Raw genomic sequence first — 24,218 nt, forward strand, 5'->3', positions numbered from 1 at the left:
AAGTGATCAAAGTGCTCATTAACCACTGCATGTCATATGTAATCCGGTCTGACATGCGGTGTCACTGGCTTGTAACACAAAATCAGTCTTACCATGATCACTGGGAAATTGCTATTTTAGACGGCAGAGCTTTTACGTACAGTAACTTACGTGCGCGCCTTAGTTGTACAGTTCGTTGCCTGACAGGGAATAAATGAAAGACCCAACTGCAGCAGAATATATTTTCTGGAGACTTAGAATAATATTTACATTTTTTTTTTCCTTCTTTACATTTCTGATCCATCCTCTCGGTTATTTCTTCAAATGAAATCATAAGGGAAAATTTTATGCAAATTAATCTTCATAGCGTTTGAGAGAAGATAATGAAAAAATGTTTTACTAGCCGGCTTTTATCCCTTTTAACTCTGAAATATAGAACTATCCATTTCAATGTGGATTTAAACTTTGCCTCTTTATTCCATGTTTTTAGATTTCCATTAATAGATGTTTCATCTTTTGAGACGTTCTCTCTGTACTGCAGGATAAATAGCTGCCTGCAGTGCGCTGCGTTCTCAGGTAAACGAGTGCAATCTCTACTGCCAGGGCCGGATTAAGGTCTGTGGGGGCCCCTGGGCAACAAACATGTGGGGGCCCCTATTAAATGTGACAAACTGGGGGTATGCGCAATGGGCACCTTATGCAGAGCCCCCAGGAGTGTCAGGGCCCACAGTGGTAGTGCCCAGTAGGCAGTGCACCCAGTAGTAGTGCCCCCTATGCAATACTCCCATTAGTAGTGCCCCCTATATAAATCCCCCAGTAGTAATACCCCTGTAGTTGTGCCCCAAATAGTAATGCCCCCCCCAGTAGTAATTGGACGTGTGCCCAATAGTAATGCCATAGTAGTAATGCCCCCTGTATAAATCTCCCAGTAGTAATACCCATGTAGTTGTGCCCCCAATAGTAATGCCCCCAGTAGTCATTCCTCCTTTAGTAGAACCCTCTGTAGAAATGCCCCTCTATTAGTGCCCCCAATGCTAATGCTCCCTCTCTAGTAGAGCCCCCAATAGTAATGCCCCCTGATTAATGCCCCCAGTAGTAATGCCTCCCCCTCCGAGTAATGCCTCCCCCCGAGTAATGCCCCCAGTAGTAATCCCCTCCAGTAATGTCCCCAGTAGTAATGCCTCCCCCCTCCCTGAGTAATGCCCCAGTAGTAATGCTCCCCCCTGAGTAATGCCCCCAGTAGTAATGCCTCCCCCCTCCCCGAGTAATGCCCCAGGTGTAATGCTCCACCCCCGAGTAATGTCCCCTGTAGTAATGCCCCCCGCCAGTAATGCCCCCAGTAGGCCGCTTGCACTAAAAAAATAAATAAATAAATAAAGTTCATACTTGCCTTAAGCTAAGCCCCACGTCTGCTGCAGTCCGCTCGGCTGCTCCTCTGCACTATGGCAGAGACGTCATGTCGTCTCTGCCATAGTGCTCTGCGTGAGCCGGAAGCTGGAGCTCACGTGAGCTCAAGCCTCCGACTCCGGCTGCCGCTGCGGGGAGGGAGCTGGGCGCCCGCTGGTTACAGCGGTAAATGGAGCCTCCCTGCGGCGCTGGGGTTAGGTTGGCCGGAGGAGGCGGAACTGGTTCCGTCTCTTCCGGTCCACTTTAACCCCGATGGGTGTGGGGGCCCAGGTACGATCGCCCGTCACCCCCCCGTTAATCCGGCCCTGTCTACTGCATGTAAACTAGTGGATGGATCTAGAGTCAGGAGTCAGTCCAACCATCAGGGCTGGCTGTACAGCAGTTTTTCTGGTGTTTATTATATGCATGTTTCCATACTGTGTATTATTTTGTACCAAAATTAGTCAGATAGTATCTAACTTTTATTTATATAGTGCCCGCTGGGGTAGCTTGGTTGATAACCTTATGTGTAAGTTGAAGTATTTTATTTTGAATTTGGTAAAATAAAGGCAACCAACATTGGCAGTGACAGAGCGTTTCGCTAGGAATAACAATTTAGCACAAGTACAAAGTATTTAAAATAGATTGTGGGGGTCAAAACTGGATGAGAAGACTAGTAAGGAGACTATTAATCAATGGGGAATGTAATGACTGCATAAGTTAAAGTTTTGTAATGTCTTGTGTGAGATATGGGCATATTCTGCATATATTTTTTAGATGATTGTTACCGCGAATAGCGGTGATAATAAATTCAAATTATCGGGTCTGCAACACGATAATTAGTAAATATGCTACTTAGTGCAATACTCCTCAGATGGGATGTGGTCGGCCTCCACACAGTCAGGATGTCAGCGGTCAGCAGTCTGAACTCCGGGTCCAGAATCCCAACCGCTGATCCCGATGGTGAGTTTAAGGGTTAGGTTTAGGCACTAGGGGGAGGGTTAGGGTTAGACTGCGGAAGGGGAGGGTTAGTGTTAGGTTGCGGGGGGTTTAGGGTTAGGCTGCAGGAGGGGGAGGGGTTAGGATTAGGCTGCGGGAAAGGTGGATTAGGGGGAGTGTTAGGGTAAGGCTTATAATACTTACCAAATTCTGACAGGATTTTGACAGTTGGGATGCTGCTCTCGGTATTCTCACCTTAGGCATCTCGCCGCCGGGATTCCGTACCAGCTCTCTCAGATAGCACACTGATGTTCACTTTTGTGGGGGGGGCAGTGTGTGTGGCCACGCATTCAGATTTGGACCCCTACCCCCGTACCTGGGCCCGTGTCCACTCTCAACAGATATACCCCCAAACCCCTAAAAGCCCGTCCCCCCCACACACCTTTCCAGTATTTTGCCAAAACAAAGGTGGCAACCCTTTATTCATTTCACGTCAGCAGGGTGGCATCACTGCCGTACTAGTGACCATGTGTAAAATCTGTGTAGCGTGCCGCAGTACTGCATGGGCGTGCAGTACTTAGCTCTTCTGTAGAGACTTACTATTGAAACCGCTGACACAGCTATTACCAGTTTACTGCTGTTAACCCCTGTGCTTACTGCACAGGGTCGGTTCAAGACCTTGTGGAGCTCAGGACAAAACAGCATGCACAAATAAAAGAGGGTGTTCTTCTGCATGCGCCTTTGGGGCGTGACACACACCCTGCTCACTCTAGGGGGCATGCCCAGCAGAAAGTGGATGCGCTGCTGCAGTGTGCTGCTGCTCCATCCTCTCCCGCGGCCTCTCCCAGAAAGCCATGCACAACAACATCACGTATGGCACCACCGGCATTCTGGGAGACTTGGAGGAATTGGGAACAGCAGCACAGTTTGTGAATATGGCACCACCAGAGTTTGTATGTCATTCCACACAGAGCCCATTCACGTTATGCCACACAGTAGTACTCCTTATAGACCTTATGCCACACTGTAGTAGTGCCCCTTATAACACATTATGCCACACAGTAATGCACCTTACACATTATGCAGCACACAATATGCCGCACACAGTAATGCCCATTGTACAGTATGCTGCACACAGTAATGCCCCTTACAGAGTATGACCTGCATAGTAATGCCTCTTACACAGTATGCCACACAGTAATTCCCCCAGTGGCAGGCTAGTGCAGGCAGGCGCTGTCTAATTGGACAGCGCCAACGGGGACACTGCAGCCGCACCCTCAGGCCACAGCGTCCTAGGCAATAGTCCTGCTTGTCTGCCCCTAGAACCGTCACTGCTATTGATACTACCGCTGTCACTGCTGTTAACATGGAAAACATGCATTGTTAGTGCTCCCTGAGGATGAGTTTGGGAAACAATGGGTTATACCAATAGTTTCCAGAGTCACTAGTACTCTTCGGCTATGGGGGTAAATTTACCAAGGGTCAATTTTGGTTCCATTTAAAATTTACCAATATATAACCAACATTCCCACACAAAAAACCGACCAGAGTGTTTTTATTCAAAATACATAATTTACGAACAGTCGATTTTGGGTTACATTTCTGATTTTGATGGTGTTATGGTTTTTATTTAAAGTTCTAAATGTGTTCTATTCACCCTCAACAGAACCCAGAGTCGACCCAAAATCATACAAAAGCAATCCTATTGGCCAAAATATTCACAGTATTATCCACAAACACTTCATCCCAGTGCTAATTTACATAACCACGATTTTTAGAAAGTCATTGCTATGCCTTTTAAATGCCTGATTTATACAGCCAGAGTGCCCCACATGCTTCTCTGCCATGTTTTTTTGCCATCATGTTGAGTTTTCAGACAATTCTACATGATTTAAAATCAAATATAACGGTTTCTTATAGTACTATTGCAAATGGTGATTTTGGGTCCATTTTCAAATCGACTGTTAGTAAATAAGCTTTTTCTACTGATGGCTATGGGGAAGTTCCAATGGTCTCTTTGAAGTTCTATTTGTGTGTGAAGTTGAATTTCTGGGGATTTTGAGTCGGTTTTGCCTTTAGTAAATACCTGATTGTCAAGATCACTACCAATTCACCTCAAAATCACCACACCATGGAATGGAACTGAAAATCGACCCTTAGTAAATTTACCCCCTGGTCTCCTGTGAGTGTATCCTGGATCTATTCTCTGCTAACCTGGATCACCACTTCTTATTATCACCTTCGGGATTTCTCCTTGCCCTTTACCAACCAAAGCCTTCAAAAGTGCCCATAAACTATTAGATGATATGTCATTCGATCCGGCGGATCGGAGCAACATATCGGGCACAGCTCGAGGGGCACTTATTGCCCACCCCTAGTCTAGTGTGTACCCACTATGTTGCTGATGATGTGCGCTCCCCTACATGCAGTGCCGACGGGCGATGTCATTAGCGAGGGCCATGCTGCCAAATACAGAATGACCCCCGCCATCGCTCCGTTGCTGCCCACATTGGCAAGTGTGTATGCACTTACCGATGCCTGCTCCCCGCCGAGTCCCGTCGCTGTAGATGTCGGACTGGGTATACATCATCTAGTGTGTACCCAGCCTTACAGTTAATTCTAGTTTACCATCCTCCCTTCTAACCCTGCAGTCTCTGCCCTCTCTTATTCCCATTCTCTGTCCCTTTCTCCCTGTTGCGCCCAGGATCCTGAGTGCCGGCATCCTGTACCCAATCCGTTGCTTCTACCCATACCCCTTCAGATAGTAAGCTCTTGTGAGCAGGGCCCCCTCCCCCTTGTCTTCACTACATATACATGTCATGTATTTACGTTTGTGAAATTTGTGTATCAGTCTGTACTTTGTAACTTTGTGTTTGTACAATTTTCTTTCTATGGCTCTACGGAACCCCTGTGTGCGCCTGTTGAATAAAAAATAAAAAAAATCAGCCAAAAATTGCAGCACCTCATCTATTTTAGTGTTAGCACGTGAAGAAATCACAAATTTCTCTGATGCTAGCCTAGTTACCTCAGTGGGGACAGCCGAAGGAGCCAATTCATGGAGAAGCAAACAGATGAGGATCGCTGCAGTCCCCCGCCAGGTCATTGCTATATGCGCATAGATTAAAAAAGGCAGTGAAGAAAAGGTTTCTTCTTGCGCAGCAATGTTAGTATGCCTGCGAGCGGCAAATACTTTTTCTAAAAAAAGGGGGGCTTTCGCCAAGCAGTCCTGATATGTTAAACAGCGGTAGTACCAGCCCCACAACAGGGCGGCAGTTCACCATGCCGTTGCTACCCCCACCACCTGAATGCATGCCCAGGGGAGCCGTGGGGGGAAGCAGGTACCAGGCCCGCCAAGAGCCGCGTGGCCGAATCGTGGGAGTCGTGGCCACGCCCCCTTCGTTGGGGAAAAATTATATATTTTCAGCACTCTGAGCCCCCTCAGCCCGGCACAAAGTCAGGGGGGCACGATCAGTGTGATCGCTCCCCCCCACAGGCATAGGAGACTGCTTGTGGCTGCTGAGCACACGCTATTTGCTGGGCTGCTGTGAGGGAGGGGGGGCGGCGGCGGACCAGGGTCCCTCAGGAAGCCCGTGCCCGGGTAATTTGTAACCGCTCCCCCCCCCCTCTTGGTGCCCCTGGCGGGTAGTGGTTACCCGGACCCGGGCTTGCTGGAGGGGCTAGGTGGGGCCCCTGGTCTGCCGCTCCACCCTCCTCCCCCCTCCTAGTCTTGTCAGCGGCAGTAGTGCTGTGAGTACAGGGAGACTGCTGCTGACTGAGCACAGCAGCAGTCTCCTCTGCCTGTATCTAATTAGAGGGTGGAGAGCGATCGCACTTGTCGCAACTCCCCCTGGATCTGCCCTTGGTCGAGGGTCACAACTTGGCATTTACTTATTTTCTTTTCTTTTTTTTGGTATGGAGGATCCTTACATTACCCAGGCCCGGCCACAATAAAGTCGAGCCCTAGGGGCGGACATAACTGCCATCGTCCAGTAACTACGGCACTGCTCGGCGCAACCTGAGCACGCTCCGAGCTGCTATACAGGTCCCACAGCTCTTCACATGGTACTGTGGGAGATGTCCTGATGTCTCTCTCCAGGTAGGAGGACGGTTGCGGTCACTGGTGAGCATGGCTGATTCCGGTCCCAGGGCATCCTGGGCGTATATACATTATACAGTCATACAGTATAATAGTTACCACTGCCTAATAACCAACAATGATAGATAAACCCCTTAGTTCAGGTCCTTTGTTCCTGATTCCTATCACACCGTGTATAAAATTTGCATTCATGCATTTAATATAATTGTCAGAAGTAGCTAATTACATTATTACATTTACTGAAACAATTTTTTGTTTCCTAGTCATAGGGAACTATTTTCCTATTTTTCATGTTTTTTTCTCAATGAATTCACCAACCTCCTACATCTGCTTAGAAGAGCACAGCAGGGGCCTTGGTTGCTCCAGCATTGCGTGCCAAAATTGGGGCCCACACCTAAAATTTGCTATGGGTGCCAGCTATGCCATATTACTGCCTTATCACCAGAAACATTGAAAGTGGCCCTGAAGTGCAGAGGAGTTGCCTCAACCATTCGTGGTATGATTGGTCGACAGCTATCATGTCGACATGCATGTCAACATGATTGATATGTCAGCATGCTTAGTTTCTGTCCGCTGTCATATCCAAGATGGCTTAGTCCATGGCCTAGTATGACATAAATTGTGAGTCAGAAGTCATCATTGCATAACACTCCTCTGTGTCCAGGACATATAGTTGTCTGCCCTGTTCCTGTTGCTATCACAGTCACTCATTTGCTCTGTACAACATACTTTCCTTCTGTGAACTGGACTCTGAATCCTTTTTGCTCTAGGATACTTATGACAGTGAGGTTTGTCCCCATATCTGGTACATATAACACATCTTGGAAATCTGACTTTGGTCTCACCTCCTATTCTCAGGTGAGGCATAATTGTTCCAACTTTTGTGGCTGTAAGTACTTTGGGCCTGATTCAGGAAGGAACGCACGCTAGCAGACGCACGCACCCAGCTGCTACAAGAATATGCTAATCAATATGCACGGAGACAGCAGCACAAGATGCAGGCGCTCATCCCTATATTATGCCGCCCATTTAACTTTATTCAAAGCCAGATCAGTACACAAGACGGCATAAACATCGGTAACATCAAGAACCATCGACCACATTTGCATAATAGTGGTTGAACAGACCTCGTGCAGGATCTTGGCAACTTCCTATGTGCACGGAGTCTCATCACTGCATCCGTCGACGCACTGGCTTAATTATGGATGCCCCTAAAATGGCGTCCCAACGCACAGGCACCCCTGCGTATGCCCGACTCCCCCCCGACCACCCACAATCACCACTTCCTCTCAATCAATGTCAGAAGGGGTCTGCGTACACACTGCATATAGTCTGTGTACGCTTACCTGATCACACTGGCTAGTTCACGCATGCGCAGTGTGATGCATACACGCACAGTTCAGAAACATCGGCCAAGTGTGTGCGTTCTCTCGTGCGTTCCTTGCTGAATCAGGCCCTTTGTCCCCTATACCTATGACTGCTATAGGATCAAACGTGCTAATTGTAGTGAACCATTCTTGATTGCAACTAAAATGCCTAGTGGCTCCTGAGTCAATATACCAGCAACCTCTTCTGACTGTCTGTGACACTTAAAGCTGACTCATTTTTGCTGTAACACTTCTTTTTCTGAGCCGCATTTACATTTCTTAGTTTACATTCAGACGCTTTGTGTTCTACATTATGACATACAAAGCACTTATACTTGAATTTTCTGGGTTTTGCATCTTTATTGTGTAATGCAGTATTCTCAGCATTTAATTCATCTGGTAGATGTTCTTGGAACTGCAGCAGTTTTGTCCTAATGATCTCTGTTGATAGATTGGCTGTATTAGCTTCTAAAGCTACTACTTGGAAATCAAATTCAGACTTTAAGTTCTGTTGCATCGCCATAGCAATCTCCTCGTCATCAACTTGGACATCTACAGACTTTAATTGCTGTGTGCTGAATCAGCCTGCAGGCCTCACTGTTTGTTTTCACATGCAGCATTGTATGGTGCTTGTAGTGTCCAGGCTCATAACCTGTTGATATGTGTGTATAATTGTGGTATACACAAGTTGAATAATAGTAGACACCATTGGATTCAGCATATGAAGTGGTTCACACAGTGGTACTCAGAGTAACAGTAACAGGGAGCGTTGGTGAAGTGGAACATACAGCGTACCGCCCAGTCATGTATATGTAGCAGTATGCAAGATAACACAAGGGTCATCCCAGAGTTGAATACTACATGTCCGTATAGTACTGTGGCGCACACACACAGCGTCAAAAAGGTGCCACACATGCACAGTAGCATTGTCGGTGGCCAGCTAGGTAAAGGACCTGATGCCTCAGTAAAGGACATCATGGAAATAGCGCAGGAGCACATTCCATTACCAACAGATTTGGTGCTGCTGACATTATGAATGTCGACATGGCAACTGTCGACATTGTAACTGGATCCCCGTGATGTCACAACCACATTTCCCTTTGCTAATCTTAGAAAGATAGTCTGTGACGAGCATAGCTGCACCCCCAGCACACCATGCTCGGACAGTTCTGGGGCCCGCCAAATGTCCCAGTGGCCCTACTTACTACATCAGTTTAATCAATATATAATGGCTCATGTGACAGTGTATAAAGGAAAGAAAACATCCAATTGCAGGTTTTTAATGTAGGCTAAATCAAATAATATCATGTAGGTTTATTAGCAAATATCCCTCTCAAATACATTTTCCATAGAGAAGGTATTACTGAGTCATATGTACTGGTGCAATACAGACCCTGGAATCTGCCTGATGAAGTCATGGCGAGTAGGTTAGGATCCTGTATAAATTATCCTCAGTAGTTGGAGGTCTACCACATGTCTTTGAATGCATTCCCTTGTTGCTCTTATGATAAAGACTGCATTATGTATGATAGCAGGGCTACATTTAATATGTTTAATGCTATGTTCTATTTATCTACCAACTACCCTGCGAGGAACTTCATGAATAAAAATGAATCATCTCAACTGCCAACACAAGGGTCAGAAACGTTTGCTGCGTTACCAGCAGCGGGGGCACTAAATCACCTGTGGTATTTTGGGAGCCAGCTGGGTTCTCTCTTTGGTTACCATGATGATCTGAGTATGTGCAGTATAGTGTATATCACAATAATAGTGCTGTGTGCAGTGGCTTTGAACAAGGGCTTGCAATAATGTGTATTTATTTAATTTTGTTAATGCACAATATTTAATTGGCTGCAAATTTACATCTTAGATACACAGGGGCTTATCACCATGGCTGTAACCTGCATTATTAAACAGTTCTCAACCAGGACTGTAAACTACTTTTGTTTTAAAATAAAGTTTATTGATTCCTGTATCCACGGCTCGATATGTGGTGAGGTTTCGTTGTCCATATGTTTCCTATAGACTAAGACAGCAGTGGAAACAGTGTAGTTTAGAAGCTGAAAGAGAGCACTGTTCTCCACTATCAAACCATACAGTAAATGTAATTTAAAAAATGGGTTGACGTTACTGTTTGATCAAATACTTTTCAAACCTCATTTATATTTACTTTTATACATGTTTAAATCATATGTTGACATTAGCAAAGCTTTATGTTTCTTATTGGGGTGAGACAAATGGGGAACTGGTTCCTAGGAGAGAAAATGACCCAATAAAGTGAATTCTTCGGCCATTTTAAGGAAAGTCTGGGACCCCCACAAAATCCATTGAGCCATACAATTTTTCGTATCTTTTCTTTTTTATTAAGTCATTATAACATTGGTGGTCATATCAATGTTCTTGAATGGTCTAATTGTACTGGATATCGACCAAGACCATAGAAGTCAACTTGCCATGCACATACAAGGTTAGTGGCAGCACAAATGTTAGGGGTGCTCAAGCACCACAGAGCTGGCACCTGTGCCCAAGCTTATGTATGAAAGTAAGGAATAAGAGGGTGTTGAGGACGTTAAAATGTGAGGGCCTGATTCCGAGAGTTACGCTAATGCAATCGCAACAGAGATCTCTCATGGATCTCAGTTGCTAAAATATGCTAGTGCCTCTCAAAGCATCCCCGAGCATAGGGGTGCCCACTGCTGCCTTCTCTTATGCATCTGACAACCTACAACAGGGTAAATATCTGTAACATCGCCGCAGATCGGGCAGCCACGCAGCCTCTAAGTTATGTCTGACCTGTCTCAAGCACTGCGTCTCTCCTGAAAGGTCAGACACGCTTGCGTTAGCTTATCCACTGTCCCAAACACTGACTACCTATCACTTTGCAAGTGAATCCCCTGTGAGTGTAATCGCTAGACAATCGCTGCGCGTGCACATTACGGCTTCCACGCACACGCAATGGCTAACAATCGCTCGATCTGCGTTGCGTATATCTCTGAATCAGACCCTGAGGTTTAACTTGTTCAAGATGGCAGCAGAAATGTCCTATCCTGCTTGCTTTCTATATTGTCTAATGTTTTTCTTCTCCCTTCTCCCTATAAACTGTTAGTCCTTATAATTTACAAGGGTTCCCAATGAATTTAGACATTAAGGGCTCCATTTATCAACGAAGCATAACCCCTTTACTGCTCGCTAAAGGGGTTATGTCATCCTTTCTGGATTGTACAAACTGCGGTAATCTAAGATAACTGCTGTTTGTCACAGCATCATTCTCGCTATCTTTAGATGGCAAGAGAGATGCGGTCCCCATTGCCGGCAATGGGGACCCGGCGCTGCCTTTACGGCTTCAGCGAAGCCTTCCAGGCACTGCCGGTCCCCCGTGTCATGGAGATTACACAGAGAGACTGTCGTACATGCGCATTTCGTAAGACCCCCGTCGCTGGCAGTGTTAGGCTGCCAGAAGCCCAGAGGAGCACTTCGCTGGATCTCGCCAGATGGGTAAGTATTGGTAAATACCAGTGGATATTTTGTTTGTATCACAGTGATACTAAACAAAAAATTCCACTGGTGTATACCTTCGTTGATAAATTGGGGCCAAAGTAGCCATCTACAACAAATAGATATTAGCTGTTTATTTATTTACAGAACATCAGCAGCTATTTACGGAGCTCAGTTTCTGCACACAGCACCTGATTGAGATTGAGCGATTGTTAGCCATTGCGCATTTGTGTAAGCCACATTGCGCATGCACAGCGACTGAATTGTAATTTCACTCACACATAGGATTAATTTGCAAAGTGAGTGACAGGTAGTCAGCGTTTGAGGGAGGCAATGGGGGGGAGGTTAGAAAAACACAGGCGTGTCGGACCATTTAAACACTGATTTCTGGGCGTGCATAAATTAGCCACAGTGTTGATACTCTCAGCAGGAGAGCCCTCTTCATATATGGAGACCCGCTATGTCTGCGGCAGCTTAGACTTACTCAGAAGGCTGATGGACGCCTGATCTGCGTTCAATGTTCCCCGATGTGAGATGCTTTCAGTGGGTGTCGCTAAGCACTAGACGGTGAGTGAGTCATTAGCATATTTTCGCCATTGCAATCCGTGAGAGATCACAGCTGCTATGGCATTTGCATCCATCTCTGAATCAGGCCCACAAATTCCTGCAGGAACTCCTAGCAAATCATGTCTAAAAGGCTAGGGGGTCTATTTACTAAGCAGTGTTTGGAGACAGAGTGAAAAGTTATAAGGTGCCAGCCAATCAGCTCCTGTCATTTTTTAAACACAGCCTGTCAGATGTAATTGCATGAAGCATGGAGTTAGTAGTGTAAACGTAGGACCCTTCTTATAGGCATGGCTTTGACTAGGCCTTATACTGTTCCAGCACCATGTATTTAACACTTGGGGGCCCATTTATCAGCCATTGCATTTGCAATGCAATCTGGGCACGTTAATAGCACCTATGATCACATTCATTACAAAATGCGATCTTTGCTTTGGCATGTATCAAATAGCCCCCAGAGGGAGAGGGGCTTCGAAGGGCGCTCATCCCTGCGAGGTGCTCAGAGAGTGCCAGACTACAGTGCATGCGTGGTCTACCCTTTCCCCGCTAGTATTGCGATGTGTAGCCCATAGGCTACAGCAGAACAATACCATCTTTAGATGGTGTTAGCCGCGGGAACCTTTGCATTCTGGAGCATTGCCTCCTCCATAGAAACCTATGGGTTCTGCAGCTGCTGCAGGGCCGGATTAATAATGGGGCTGATGGAGCTACAGCTCCAGGCCCACCACCAGAATAGGCCCACAGCAGCATTTTACAGGATGAAAAAAAAAAATTTGCTTCATCCTTCATTAGCCTGCCAGTTCGATGCCCCGTCCCCACAACCCCGGCCGAGACCAACCCTCCTCCCCAGACTCGGACTGAGCTGCCCGGGAGGTAATTCCCTGGTGAGCCCCGTTCTGTGAGGGGGCGTGGCTTAGCGGGCCACGAAAGGGGGGGCTCGCTGCCATCAGGGCTGGATTAACAGCTGTGTGGGCAGCTGTGTTAAGATCCAGCCCCCTGCCCATACAGCCCCCTGCCGTCCGAAGCCCCGCCCATGGTCAATGTAGCTCCGCCCACCGGCGCCATCCAAAGCTCCGCCCACTCGCGGGTAGGCAACCCAAAGTTTCATCCCTTTACCTCAGCAAATGAGTCAGGTGGACTGGAGACTGTACTGTAGTGGGCACTGATGGTATGAAAATAAGTGGGGCCGCAGAGGCTGAGCTGTCTTCAGAAGTAGGACAAGGAAAATACCGACCATCCCTACTGGTCAGTGTAATATGATCTGGTGCTGCTTTGTGTTCTCTGAGTTCTAGAGTGTGATCTTTCCTGGGGCCATGTGTACTGTATGTTTTAGTATGTGTGTGTATATATATATAAATATATATATATGTAACTGCAGTCTTAAATTAAGGTAACTGCAATCTAAAATTAAGTGGAAGTCCAGGAACAGAGCATTTTGGCCGCCAACACTGACCACTCGCTCGCTGCCCACAAAGTTTGCCTATTAGTGCTATACAGAGCACGGAACCAGCGCTAAGTGCCGCTATATCGCTTCCTGCTTCGCCTCTTTACCGAGGCGAAGCAGGAAGCACTAACGATGAGATGTATGAACATCTCATCGGCCGGAGAGGGGGATTCCTGCCTGAATACACAGCACATCAGCCTAGTGCTGATGCGCTGTGTCTCAGTCCCGCCCGGCTCCACTGAGCATGCTCGGGATCTTGCAAGTATCGCAAAATCCTGCGTGCAGCCCTGGAGCCGGCAGCCACTGCAGCAGTGACAGCGCTGTCCCTGCTTTGGGGATAGGGCATTGCCAGGTTGTAGCTGTTGATATCGACAGCTGCAGCGAGCAGAATGGTCAGGCGAACTGACCGTTCATACATTGCCCAGGCTATAGGCACTGCTATCTTCTAGATACCAGCGCCGATAATGACGGGTGCATAGCGCCCCTGTCATTTACCGCCAAACCCACCATCATACATTGGGGAAAAGCAATAGCAGCGCGATACCGATTTGGCGCTTAATACATCTCCTCCACTGTCTCTGAAGCACTGGAATTGCTGACGTGTGTTTGACTACTGCATATCTTCAATAAATGATTCCGCGCAGCAGCATCAGGGGACGTGGCTGGGTAGAGCTCCGAAGAAGGTGGAAGGAACAGTATAGACACAGGCAGCCTAGCAGAAGCGTCTTAAGAGAGGAGGGGGCCCGTGTGCACTCCCCGTGTGGGGCCCCCTCCTCTCTCCTTGGTGGCCGGCAGCCGACTGACGCGGCTAGCCAGCCACTGGTGCATTAGTAGACTCCGGGCACTAGAGTGTGCCTGGAGTCTACTGCGCATGCGCAGAACACCAGAAAAATGGGCGTGGCGGACATTTTCCGGTGTTCTGAGCAGCACTGACAACTGACGCGGGACCACGGACAGGTGAGTGTCAAATAATATGGGTCCAGGGTGTGCGGTGCGGGGGCCCCCCTGGACCACACTGCACCCATTATAGATACGCTACTGCGGCCTAGATAAAACAGTGTCTCAAGTTTAATTAGAGTTGGGGACTAATTATGGGTACACACTGCACAGATATATCTGTAGATTGAGTGATCTGCAGATATTACCTGTAGATGATGGTCATTCAAATACACTAGAATGACCATCATCTTCCAAGCAGCTGCAGGTTCTGCTGGCCGGGGACGCTTCGCGACCCCCTCCTCGCGTCTGTCGCTGCTTGAGTATGGGCGATCGGGTGATCACTCGTACTCACTTGCCGATGGACAGATATATCTGCAGATATGTGGCTATCGACTGTGCAGCACAGCTGACACGATGTGTCTGTGAACTATGTCATTTACAGACATATAGCTGGTGCACACTGGCCAACGGGCACCCAATATATTGGCCGATCAATTGATCGGCGAATATATCTGCCAGTGTGTACCCAGCTAAGGGAAATGTTTAAGACCAGCCTGGCCAAAGGGACAACTATCGCAACAGATGGTCGGGATTGCTCTGATGTGATTCCAGGCTGTGACTTCGGTCACAGCGCTGGAATCACGCAGGTGCAGCAAGGAGGTGACTGACACCTCCTTCTGCATTTGCATTTTAGATGGATGGAATTACACAGACGCTTTTTCTTTTAATCTAAACTATTCTAGCACTCAAGGAAAGGCAGACTATACAGTACATAGCCTTTCACAAAAACAACAATTTTTTTTTGTTATAGCTTCAGTACTGGGCAGATACAATTAGCTGCAGGATTGCTAAAGCTCCATCCTGCTATTCATTGAAGGGTCACTACCCTGCAGGTTAAGCCCAGAGGGTGCACTTAATGTAGAAAACTCTGAGTTAAATATACCCTCTGGGGCTTAACGCTCAGGATAACCATAGATTCCAGACACCTAATGCGGAATCTATGGGCTAATAACACAAGTTAGCCACAGGTTTACCGCGCATGTAAAATGCATAATTGAATAGTGCCGGCCGTTAAATCCGGACCTTTACCTGCACTGTAAACACTGTGGCTGATGAATCTACCCCTATAAATTAAGGTAGTTGAAGGTAGACGCTAGCTATGCCCCATGAAACTAGCCACACCCCATAGCAGAAACTACACACCCTGTGCTGACCATACCCACACAGCTCTGATCACGCTCCCACATCACTAGTCACATCCCCTGTAGTGGCACACAATAGGCCCTTAATAAATTTCAGCTCCAGGCCTATGTGGACCTTAATCTGGCACTGAGCTGCTGTCTGAAATGGAGGAACTGCACCAGACATCGGAGCTATCTGCTGCGGGGGGTGCGTACCCTTCCCCTGCTACGGTGCCCTCCATTATACATTGCAAGCAGGGCGTATCTATAATGGGTGCAGGGTGTGCGAGGAACACGGGCCCCTGGGTCCAGGGGGCCCCCGCACTGCACACCCTCTGCACCCATAATATTACTTACCTCTCCGGAGTTCCACGTCGGCGCGAGGGTCTGGTGCTGTAAAACAACTGGAAAATGGCCGCGGCGGCCATTTTCCCATCGTTTGCGCATGGCAGTACAGGGAAAATGGTGACCTGTGCATACACTAAAGACTCTGGGCGCACTCTAGTGCCCAGAGTCTATAACTCTGGCACTGGCTGCGCACAGCTCAATGCGCTGCCGGCCGTCGGGCGCAGAGGAGGGGGCCCGTGTCGGAGACTGCACACTGGCCCCCTCCTCTCTAGAAACGCCCCTGATTGCAAGAATACTGATTATTTACAGATATCCCCCTAAAATTGGTGTTTTTTTCCTGGAATATGCTGCAAATAGTTAAAATGGGCCCCTTGGCATTTTAAAGAACATTATTGAGATTACTCTCATGCGATATTACGTATATATCCGACATACAAGTATACTTTCCACCACAGATTAATGTCTATAGCCGTGATAGGCAACCAGAGAGTTAAAGAAACCAGGTACACGTCACAGGCCAAATTTGGTGGCCCTCTGAACTTCAAAAGGGCCAAACATTACTCTTAATCTCATTAGTAATTGAAATTAATAAATTTAATTACACCAATTTGTTATAAGATACCTGCAGGTCTTTTAAATAAGCTATAACAAACAAAACTGAGACATGGCTGCCAGGAGCTGTGCCCACAGGCGATGGTATGGGGCCACATGCGGCCCAGGGGCCACCCGCTGCCCATTACTGTTCTAGAGGAGACACTAATTTGTCAGGTACAGTTCAGAATTATTCCAGCAGATGGCGCCCGGATTCCTTCTAGCAATGACAGGTTGAGCAGTGAAATCTCTCTGCTGCTATCCAATGCAAGGAGGAATAACCTGGCTTTGTGTGCAATCCCACCCTCTGCTAGTATCTCCCTATCTAGCATCCCCAGCCTGCCACTAGCAGCCACACCAGGAGCAGAGCATGGCACTGAGGGGGCCACCTCTCCCTCCACCTATGGGCATCATCTATATTGCCCACCTATCCTTCTTGGTGCTGCTGGTGCAGGGCACAGGCTGGGTGGGCAGGAGTGCACGGGAGCTGCAGGAGGCTGTCAGCGGAGTGGATGGACATGGGGAGCACCAGATGATGGGCACTGAGGGGGCCACCTCCAGCAGGGAGCATATCTCACTGGTCAGCACCTCTTTTGTGCTGAAGGGGGACGCATCCCACAACCAGGCGATGGTGCACTGGACCGGAGAGAACAGCAGCGTGAGTGCCCCTCTTACAGTGTTATATGATAATGTGCATGACAATTATCTCTGGTCACCTGCCTGCTTGCTGCCATCTCAGCACCTCTAACCCCCCCACTGGTGGCAGCACCCTGGCTGTCAGAGAGTTAGGTGCCCAGTGACATGTCTGTATGCCACCTACATAGCATTACAACTTGCTGCTAGTTCTGCTTGTGTTGGCTGCTCTGCTATTACTTGTGCATTGTTTCCTGTACTATTATATCTGAGTGTTATCTACCTGCAGTGCCAGCCAGCAATCAGTCAGCCCTGACACATGTCACCAGTGATGTATGCTCACCCATTTCCAATCCACAGGGCACTGACTGTATTTGTGGATTATTTGGTTAGGTGACTGCTATATTAGTGGGTCTGCTGTGCATGTGGGTGTGTATATCTATGTAAAACTTTATATATATATGTATCAATCTATATATTTGGGTCTATATATATATCTGTACATATATATATATATATATATATATATATATATATATATATATATATATATAGTATATTTAGTGTGAAGAAGTTGTTGAGACTGGCATTGTTATTATTATTATTATTATTATTATTATTATTATCATTATTCATGTTACCTATGCCGGGGGTCTGCGATGTTTATCATGTAAGTTATGTATATGATTTGTACACCTATGCTGTACTGTCATGCTAGCAGATGATTGATGACCAGAATATCCATTAGAATTTGTTGGCTGTGGATGGCGTGGAGGGATTAATCCTGGCTGTGTGGCTCCTGCACTGTTTGTATCCACTGATCAAGTGTCAGAAGAGGGAAGAATCTGTTTAACTTCACCACTGGTTTCCGCCCTCATCCTATTAAGTCAGTGAATATATACTGTAAGCCTGGAACAGTGCAGATCCCACTCACTCACCGTCAGGGGATGCTGGAGAATTGGATTTTGGAATATACTGTACAGGACTATTTTGGCTGCCTGAGTGCAACAGTATTATAATAATGGCAAAAAAGTTGTCTGTCTAAAAAAAAAAAACCGCTAGCTCAGTTTTCACATGAGATACACAGTATGGTAAATGTTACATTGCTTATGTTTAAATACCTATGCTATCTTTTGATATTATTATTTTATTAATGTTGATAAATGTGCGGTATGCCTCTACTTTGAATTGGATGTAGGCTTTTTTTTTTAAGTATCCTCTTTGTGTTATTTATTTCTCAATTACAATTTTTCTAACCTTCCTAGAAATCTAGAAGAACCTGCCATTATTCCAGAAATCCAAGAATATATATGTTTATATATGTTGAGACTATATATGTTTATATAATATGTACATAGCATCAAAAGTTTGCCTAGTACTAGCACAGTGGTTTGCATAGGTGCCTGGCAGTATGTTATCTCCATGTTTGTGTGGGATGCCTCTGGGTTCCTTATGTTTCCTCCTACAGACTGAAAACAAGTTGCTAGTTTTGGCTTCTGATGGAAGTGACCCTAGTGTTTGTGTGTTTGGGAATTTAGACTGTAAGCTGCTCCACCCACCAGGACAATTACTAATGTATATGAGTGAGCAGTCATGTGACGTTCTGCACAGTATAGCGGTACTACGTGAGTAACGGTTAACACTGGTGTCATCTCGCTTCTGGAACATCCGCAGGTCTTAGCGAAAATTAATTTCTTGCAAGTGCTATGTTGGTGGATGAGTATTACCTGTCAATATTACAATTCACTTATTGGAGAACCATTCTTCAAGATAAGTGATGTCAGAGCTGGTAAAGAGCTTGTTATATATATATATATATATATATATATATATATATAATGTGTGTGTGTTTGGAGCAGATTACTTCAATTGGTGCTCCTAGTTGTACGCTATCCTTACATTGTGCCTAGGAAGGGTTAAATCTAGAAGGCCGCTGGGAGAAAACAGAGTGTAGAGAAAACTGTCAGGCAGCATTATGCAGATAGAAGCACTCCTGCTAAATAAACGTTTCAGTCCATTTGACATCCTGCACTAGTCACGCTTTTGTTGGCCCTACAGAGCTCATGTAGAATAAAGTGGCCATTAATTAAGTTGACCTAAAGCTAATGATTGAGGGAGTCACATGACCAGTTCTTCCAAGATTACATGTCTCTATTCTAATTTTAGAAAATTGATTCCCCCAACTACTGTGTGATATCGTGGCCAGAAACCAGGGCTTGTTTGTTAGGAAATGGAAACCCATCTCCGATCGAGTGATTACACAAGGTTTAATTGTTGGGGTTTTTGGTTAATTTTTTTTTTTTATACTTTTTATTTCATCTAAATTTAATTTTTATTATAGAAGCTCATGTGTATGGCATTATGCAAGTAAAAATATTGATATCAGTACTAACAGACAATATAACGTATAACCATACTTAAATATTAGGTGCTGTGTGTCTACAAGTGAAGAGCGTCAAGCTCTCGGAAAGTGTTCCCTTATAGAAAGGGGGGATATTCTCCAGTTGCTAGTGTATAATAAAGAGTATAATGAAACACAGGGCCCAGGTTGCTTCTGTCTGGATTAGTACATAATAGGGCTTCAAACACATTTCAGTATGCTGTGTACTCTCATTGTTGTACATGACATCTTTACTTTTGACACACCAATATATTTTCTAAAAATAAGCCAAACATATTTCATTTAATAAATATTACAAAGACCGTACTGCTGAAGTTGGAATGGAAGCCAGTGACAAATTCACTACATCGTATGCCCATGTACTGCCTGTGGGTAGATGACGGCACTGGGTGGTATATTAGTACCCTTCACTGGCACATAGGCAAGACTTATTTATTGATATAAATTCATTCAACATTCATAGCTTAGGCCAGACTGACCCATTTTTCCATGGGAATGTACACATAAATACATATTTGTGGGCTGAAATGCTCTGAAGGGACACAACCTCTTCATGTGTCAGTAATGTACAGAGACAGAACGTGGGGGAGATGTACCAAAGCTTGGAGAGAGATAAAGTATAAACCAATCAGATTCTATTTTTCAAATACTGCCTGTAATATGACAGTTAATGCTCCCACCATGTCTCTAAAGGTGTCCCTACATGGTTCCATCCGGTCTCTCGGCCTGGATTTGGCTATACATGTAAATAGGTGAAAAATATGGCCATTCACCGATAACCCCATGGTTTGACAGTATTTGCTTTCCTTCCGACATTTACTAGCTCTTGATCAGTCCTTGACCAGGATCGGCTGGGTTTTTAGCCCTGTACATACTGTGAGATTTCTGCCCAATTAATTAAAAAATGGCTCAATTGTCACTCAGAATCACAGCATGTATGTGCACCTTTGTGTAGCTCTATAAATAAGAGATAGTAATAATGAACTAAGATACGTCAACTTCAAAGAATAATATTTGATTCCAGAAAGTATTTTGAAATCCAGTGCTGGACGTATGGAAACAATTGCCAGGTAGGTGACCACCCACTAACTTCATTGATAAGCCCGCACGCCTGGTACAGTTGGAATGAGACTGAGACGAACAGTAAGATGGATGCACAGCACCAAGTTTGACCACCCTCAAATAAACGGTATATTCAGCGGATGGGACCAATATGGCGCAATAAGATCCATTTTCCCTAGATTGACTTATATACATTTACTTCCTTTGTAACTAACCCTGGTCTTGAATCTACTTGTTTTATTCAACTCTCTGCCGACGGTCGCTCCTTGTAGTTCTGACCCTTATCAGAGACCTCCAGAATACACCAAGGATCATAAAATGTTTAAAGCAGACTGATCAACATACTTACTTTGGCAGCTGAGCCACGGTTATATAATATTCAGCCTCGTGTACCTATGCCACCACTGTTTGTGTCTGACAGGTCCACCGCAGGGAGTTCTACACCTTGTGGAGTAGAAGAGTATTATGTCATCTTAACATAGATTATGATAGAAATTAACAACATGAGTTTGGTCTGAGAGATGCCAACAAACACCAGAGGTGAGTGTGGGGAATTTTGTAAATATATCTCAAATTATTTCCGATTGAAAAATTAGCACAAGTGAAGTATGATGGGATCTTTGCTTTCAACAGCTGGTGAACTTAGGGGTTTATTTATCATTAGTGGTCCAACGCTTGCTCGCTCTCAGTACCGCTGCATATTGTAGAGATACAAAAAGCAATTTGCGCATTGGCACTTGACGCAGAGGTGATCCAGCGAAGCCTTACCGGCTTCACACTGAGATAAAGGGTATAGGTAACGCCGTCTCTAGATGGTACCACCTAGCGGCAGAGAGCTTAGTTGTCCGGTGCTTGATAAATTGAAGTTACACCTTAGGTAATTCATTACGGATAGCTATTGCGATCGCAGTTGCGATTACGCACGCAGTCTCACTGCGAAAATATGCTAATGTTTGCAATGGCAATGCTGTCTCAGCCTAACGTAAGGGCGCCCAATTTACCTTACACACATCCGTAATACTTTGCAAGTTTGCTAAACCATCAGTAACATCGAGTACCATCGCAGCCTCACACACACTTGCACAAGGTCTGACCTTACTGAGGAATTGCCAACCTTAGCGCACGCAGTGAAAGCCCAAGCTGTGTATGGCATCACAGTGGCTAATTTATGCATGCCCTGTAACGGCGTTCAAGCGCACTGGTATGCCTGGGTACCTCTGAACCCCCCCCCTCTCCCTCGTTACCGTCCCCAAAAGGGTGCTTCCTGTCAATCACTCTGCGATGGGTCTGCGTAGTCTCATAGCCCGATCGCAGTGAAGTCTTTGCACACTGCGATGCACGCACAGAACGCAACAATTGGCCGATTGCGTGCGTAAACGCAGTTGTGATCAGTAATGAATCAGGCCCTTAGTCCTCACAGCAGGCTATAGGGATGCGGAAACGAGCAAACATAGAGGGGCAGCAAGCGATACTTGTGATTTCTCTACAGTATCAATCTTGTTAAATGGGAGGAAGCGGTAATAGCACCCCTTTCCCGCAGAAACAGTCGGAGAAATGGGTTATCACTGCTTCGCGAATAGATCCGTAGATCTAGAAGCGTTAATAGCTTCAGGTATGGAAACTTGCCATTGGTTAATACCTTCCTATTACTGAGTATCCGGAACAGCGGCATCTGGGAGACGTTTTCCTGTCCGCACAGCAGTAAGTAGGTCAGGAGGAGCTGTGAGTGAGATAAGGGAACGCCGCTCCATGGCCCTATAACAGCTCTCTGCTGCATTAAGTCACTTTGTGTAAGTGCATCAAGCAATTATTTCTGTATTATCCTTTACACCCATGTGCACCGCACATTTCTAGTCACTTTATTATATGTTATGGATAATGCCAGCTGTCTGTCTAATGTCGTCCTCATACAGCCCATGTTGATATTATCCATGTCACAGTGCTAAGGGTAATTCGTGCAGATCATTTCTGATGTTTCCTTAGTCTGAGCCAGGGTTCTTATCTTCTCTATACTGACACTATTTGCTGGGTAATGTGAGAAATAGTTGTGATTCGGAGTATTGTGCTTTGCTTGTGAGAGGGAACAGAGTAATGTTTAACTATATTTTGGTCTTTTGGTTATTCTCAGCACTTTAAGCCAAGTATTATTCCAATGAATAAAAGTAGACTATTTAAAAAAAAAAAAAAAACATTCATAAATTTATAGCAGCAGATTAATACAGTTATATTGCTATAAACTCCAATACTTGGTAGACTTAGAATTATAATTGTAACCGGGCTGGTGACAGATTTTATTTTAATTATGACATCAGCAAATGACTCGTAGGAGAGAATTCAATCATTTTTTCACGCCCCACCTACCGTCTAAACTGATGGGTGATCAAGGAGCGAAATTCAATTGTTTTGAACACTCATTACTTTGTGTAGTTGTCCCACCCAAATGCATGACACGTAAAGCGGCTTTACCCATGCAGAGTCCTGTTAGGGCCATTTGGGCGCCCAAAATACCGACTTTTCGCAGATTTCTGCTCGCCACCTCAGGAGGGTGGTAGCAGAAATCTGGGTGCCCTTGGCTCTCGCTGGTAATGAGTGCCCGACGGAGCAATTCAATTGTTGCTCCGTCGGGCACCCATTACCAGCGGACGTGCAAAAAAACAATGGAATTCCCCCTAAAAGACAGATATATTGTAAGTTATGAGTGTATTACAAAGTTTGAGTTATATTTTATCTGTGTGGTATTGATTACCAATCATATAAAATATGTATTATTTTGCGTTTTCCATAATTTGTACGCATTCAAATGGATCATTCGTATTGATGTAGTCATTAACAAGTCCTAAATATTTAATTATGTAATTATAATTTTTTTTTTTTAAATGTTGCGCCTTCTGCTTATACTGTAATGTAAATATAAACAGACCTTTACTATAAATGTCAGTAATCAAGTACACACCATAGACTTAATATAGAAGACCTACTATTAACAAATCATGGCCCTCATTCAGAGGACCTCGCAAAATGCGAGCGCTCGCTCTGAATGTGGGCAGCCGTTTGTCTTTTGAAGTGCGGCCTCCTGGCCGCTAGCTAAGCTGTGGGTTACCACCCACAGCTTTCACGACCGACCGGGTTGATGGTAGCGAGCCCTGGAGCGAGAGAATTTCTAAAAGTGTAATGTAAAAGTGCTTTCTTTACCACCCAACATGCCTCCCAATTATCCCGGTTTCAGCGGGACAGACCCTGTTTGTGGTCCTCGGGGCAAGGATTACATGGAAATGGGGGATGGGGTTTTGTAGTTGTTTTGGGGCAGATCTGGCTGCGGTTTCTTCCAATCAGGGGAGGGGCTTATTTTGTACTTAGTATGTTTATATGTTAGGAGATATATCAGTGTATCACCCTTTAGTATGGTGTACAGTATATTGAAAAATCATATTACAGCTATAAAAACAAATGTACAGAATAAACTGATTGCTGTTATATACAATCATAATCTTAAATGACCCTTAATAAAAAAATTTTAGACAATTTGTTGTTTAAAATCAGCAGTTTAAAAAGACAATTTTAATTAAAATATTTGAAAGTGCAATTTTGTTTTAGATGTTAAAACCATGTACTCTGAGTATGAACATGATGACTCTGACCATGAACAGTGTGACTCTGACCATGAACAGTGTGACTCTGACCATGAACAATGTGACTCTGACCATGAACAATGTGACTCTGACCATGAACAGTGTGACTCTGACCATGAACAGTGTGACTCTGACCATGTACATTATGACTCTGACCATGTACA

The 24,218-nt window shown here is 45.4% G+C and overlaps 1 protein-coding gene across 2 annotated transcripts in view; it reads left to right on the forward strand.

Moving 5' to 3' along the window:
• The first annotated feature begins 16,616 nt into the window (after positions 1 to 16,616).
• The window catches only part of SORCS2 (sortilin related VPS10 domain containing receptor 2), a 1,055,028-nt gene continuing 1,047,426 nt past the window's right edge, over positions 16,617 to 24,218 (forward strand). For both annotated transcript variants that reach the window (XM_088473883.1, XM_088473884.1), the window contains exon 1: positions 16,617 to 16,987. In XM_088473883.1, the coding sequence (XP_088330009.1) occupies positions 16,700 to 16,987 (288 nt within the window). In that variant the 5' untranslated portion in view covers positions 16,617 to 16,699. The remainder of the gene's footprint in view (positions 16,988 to 24,218) is intronic.

This window comes from Taudactylus pleione, unplaced genomic scaffold (assembly GCF_031769625.1).
Source record: "Taudactylus pleione unplaced genomic scaffold, aTauple2 ptg000143l, whole genome shotgun sequence".
NCBI lineage: Eukaryota > Metazoa > Chordata > Amphibia > Anura > Myobatrachidae > Taudactylus > Taudactylus pleione.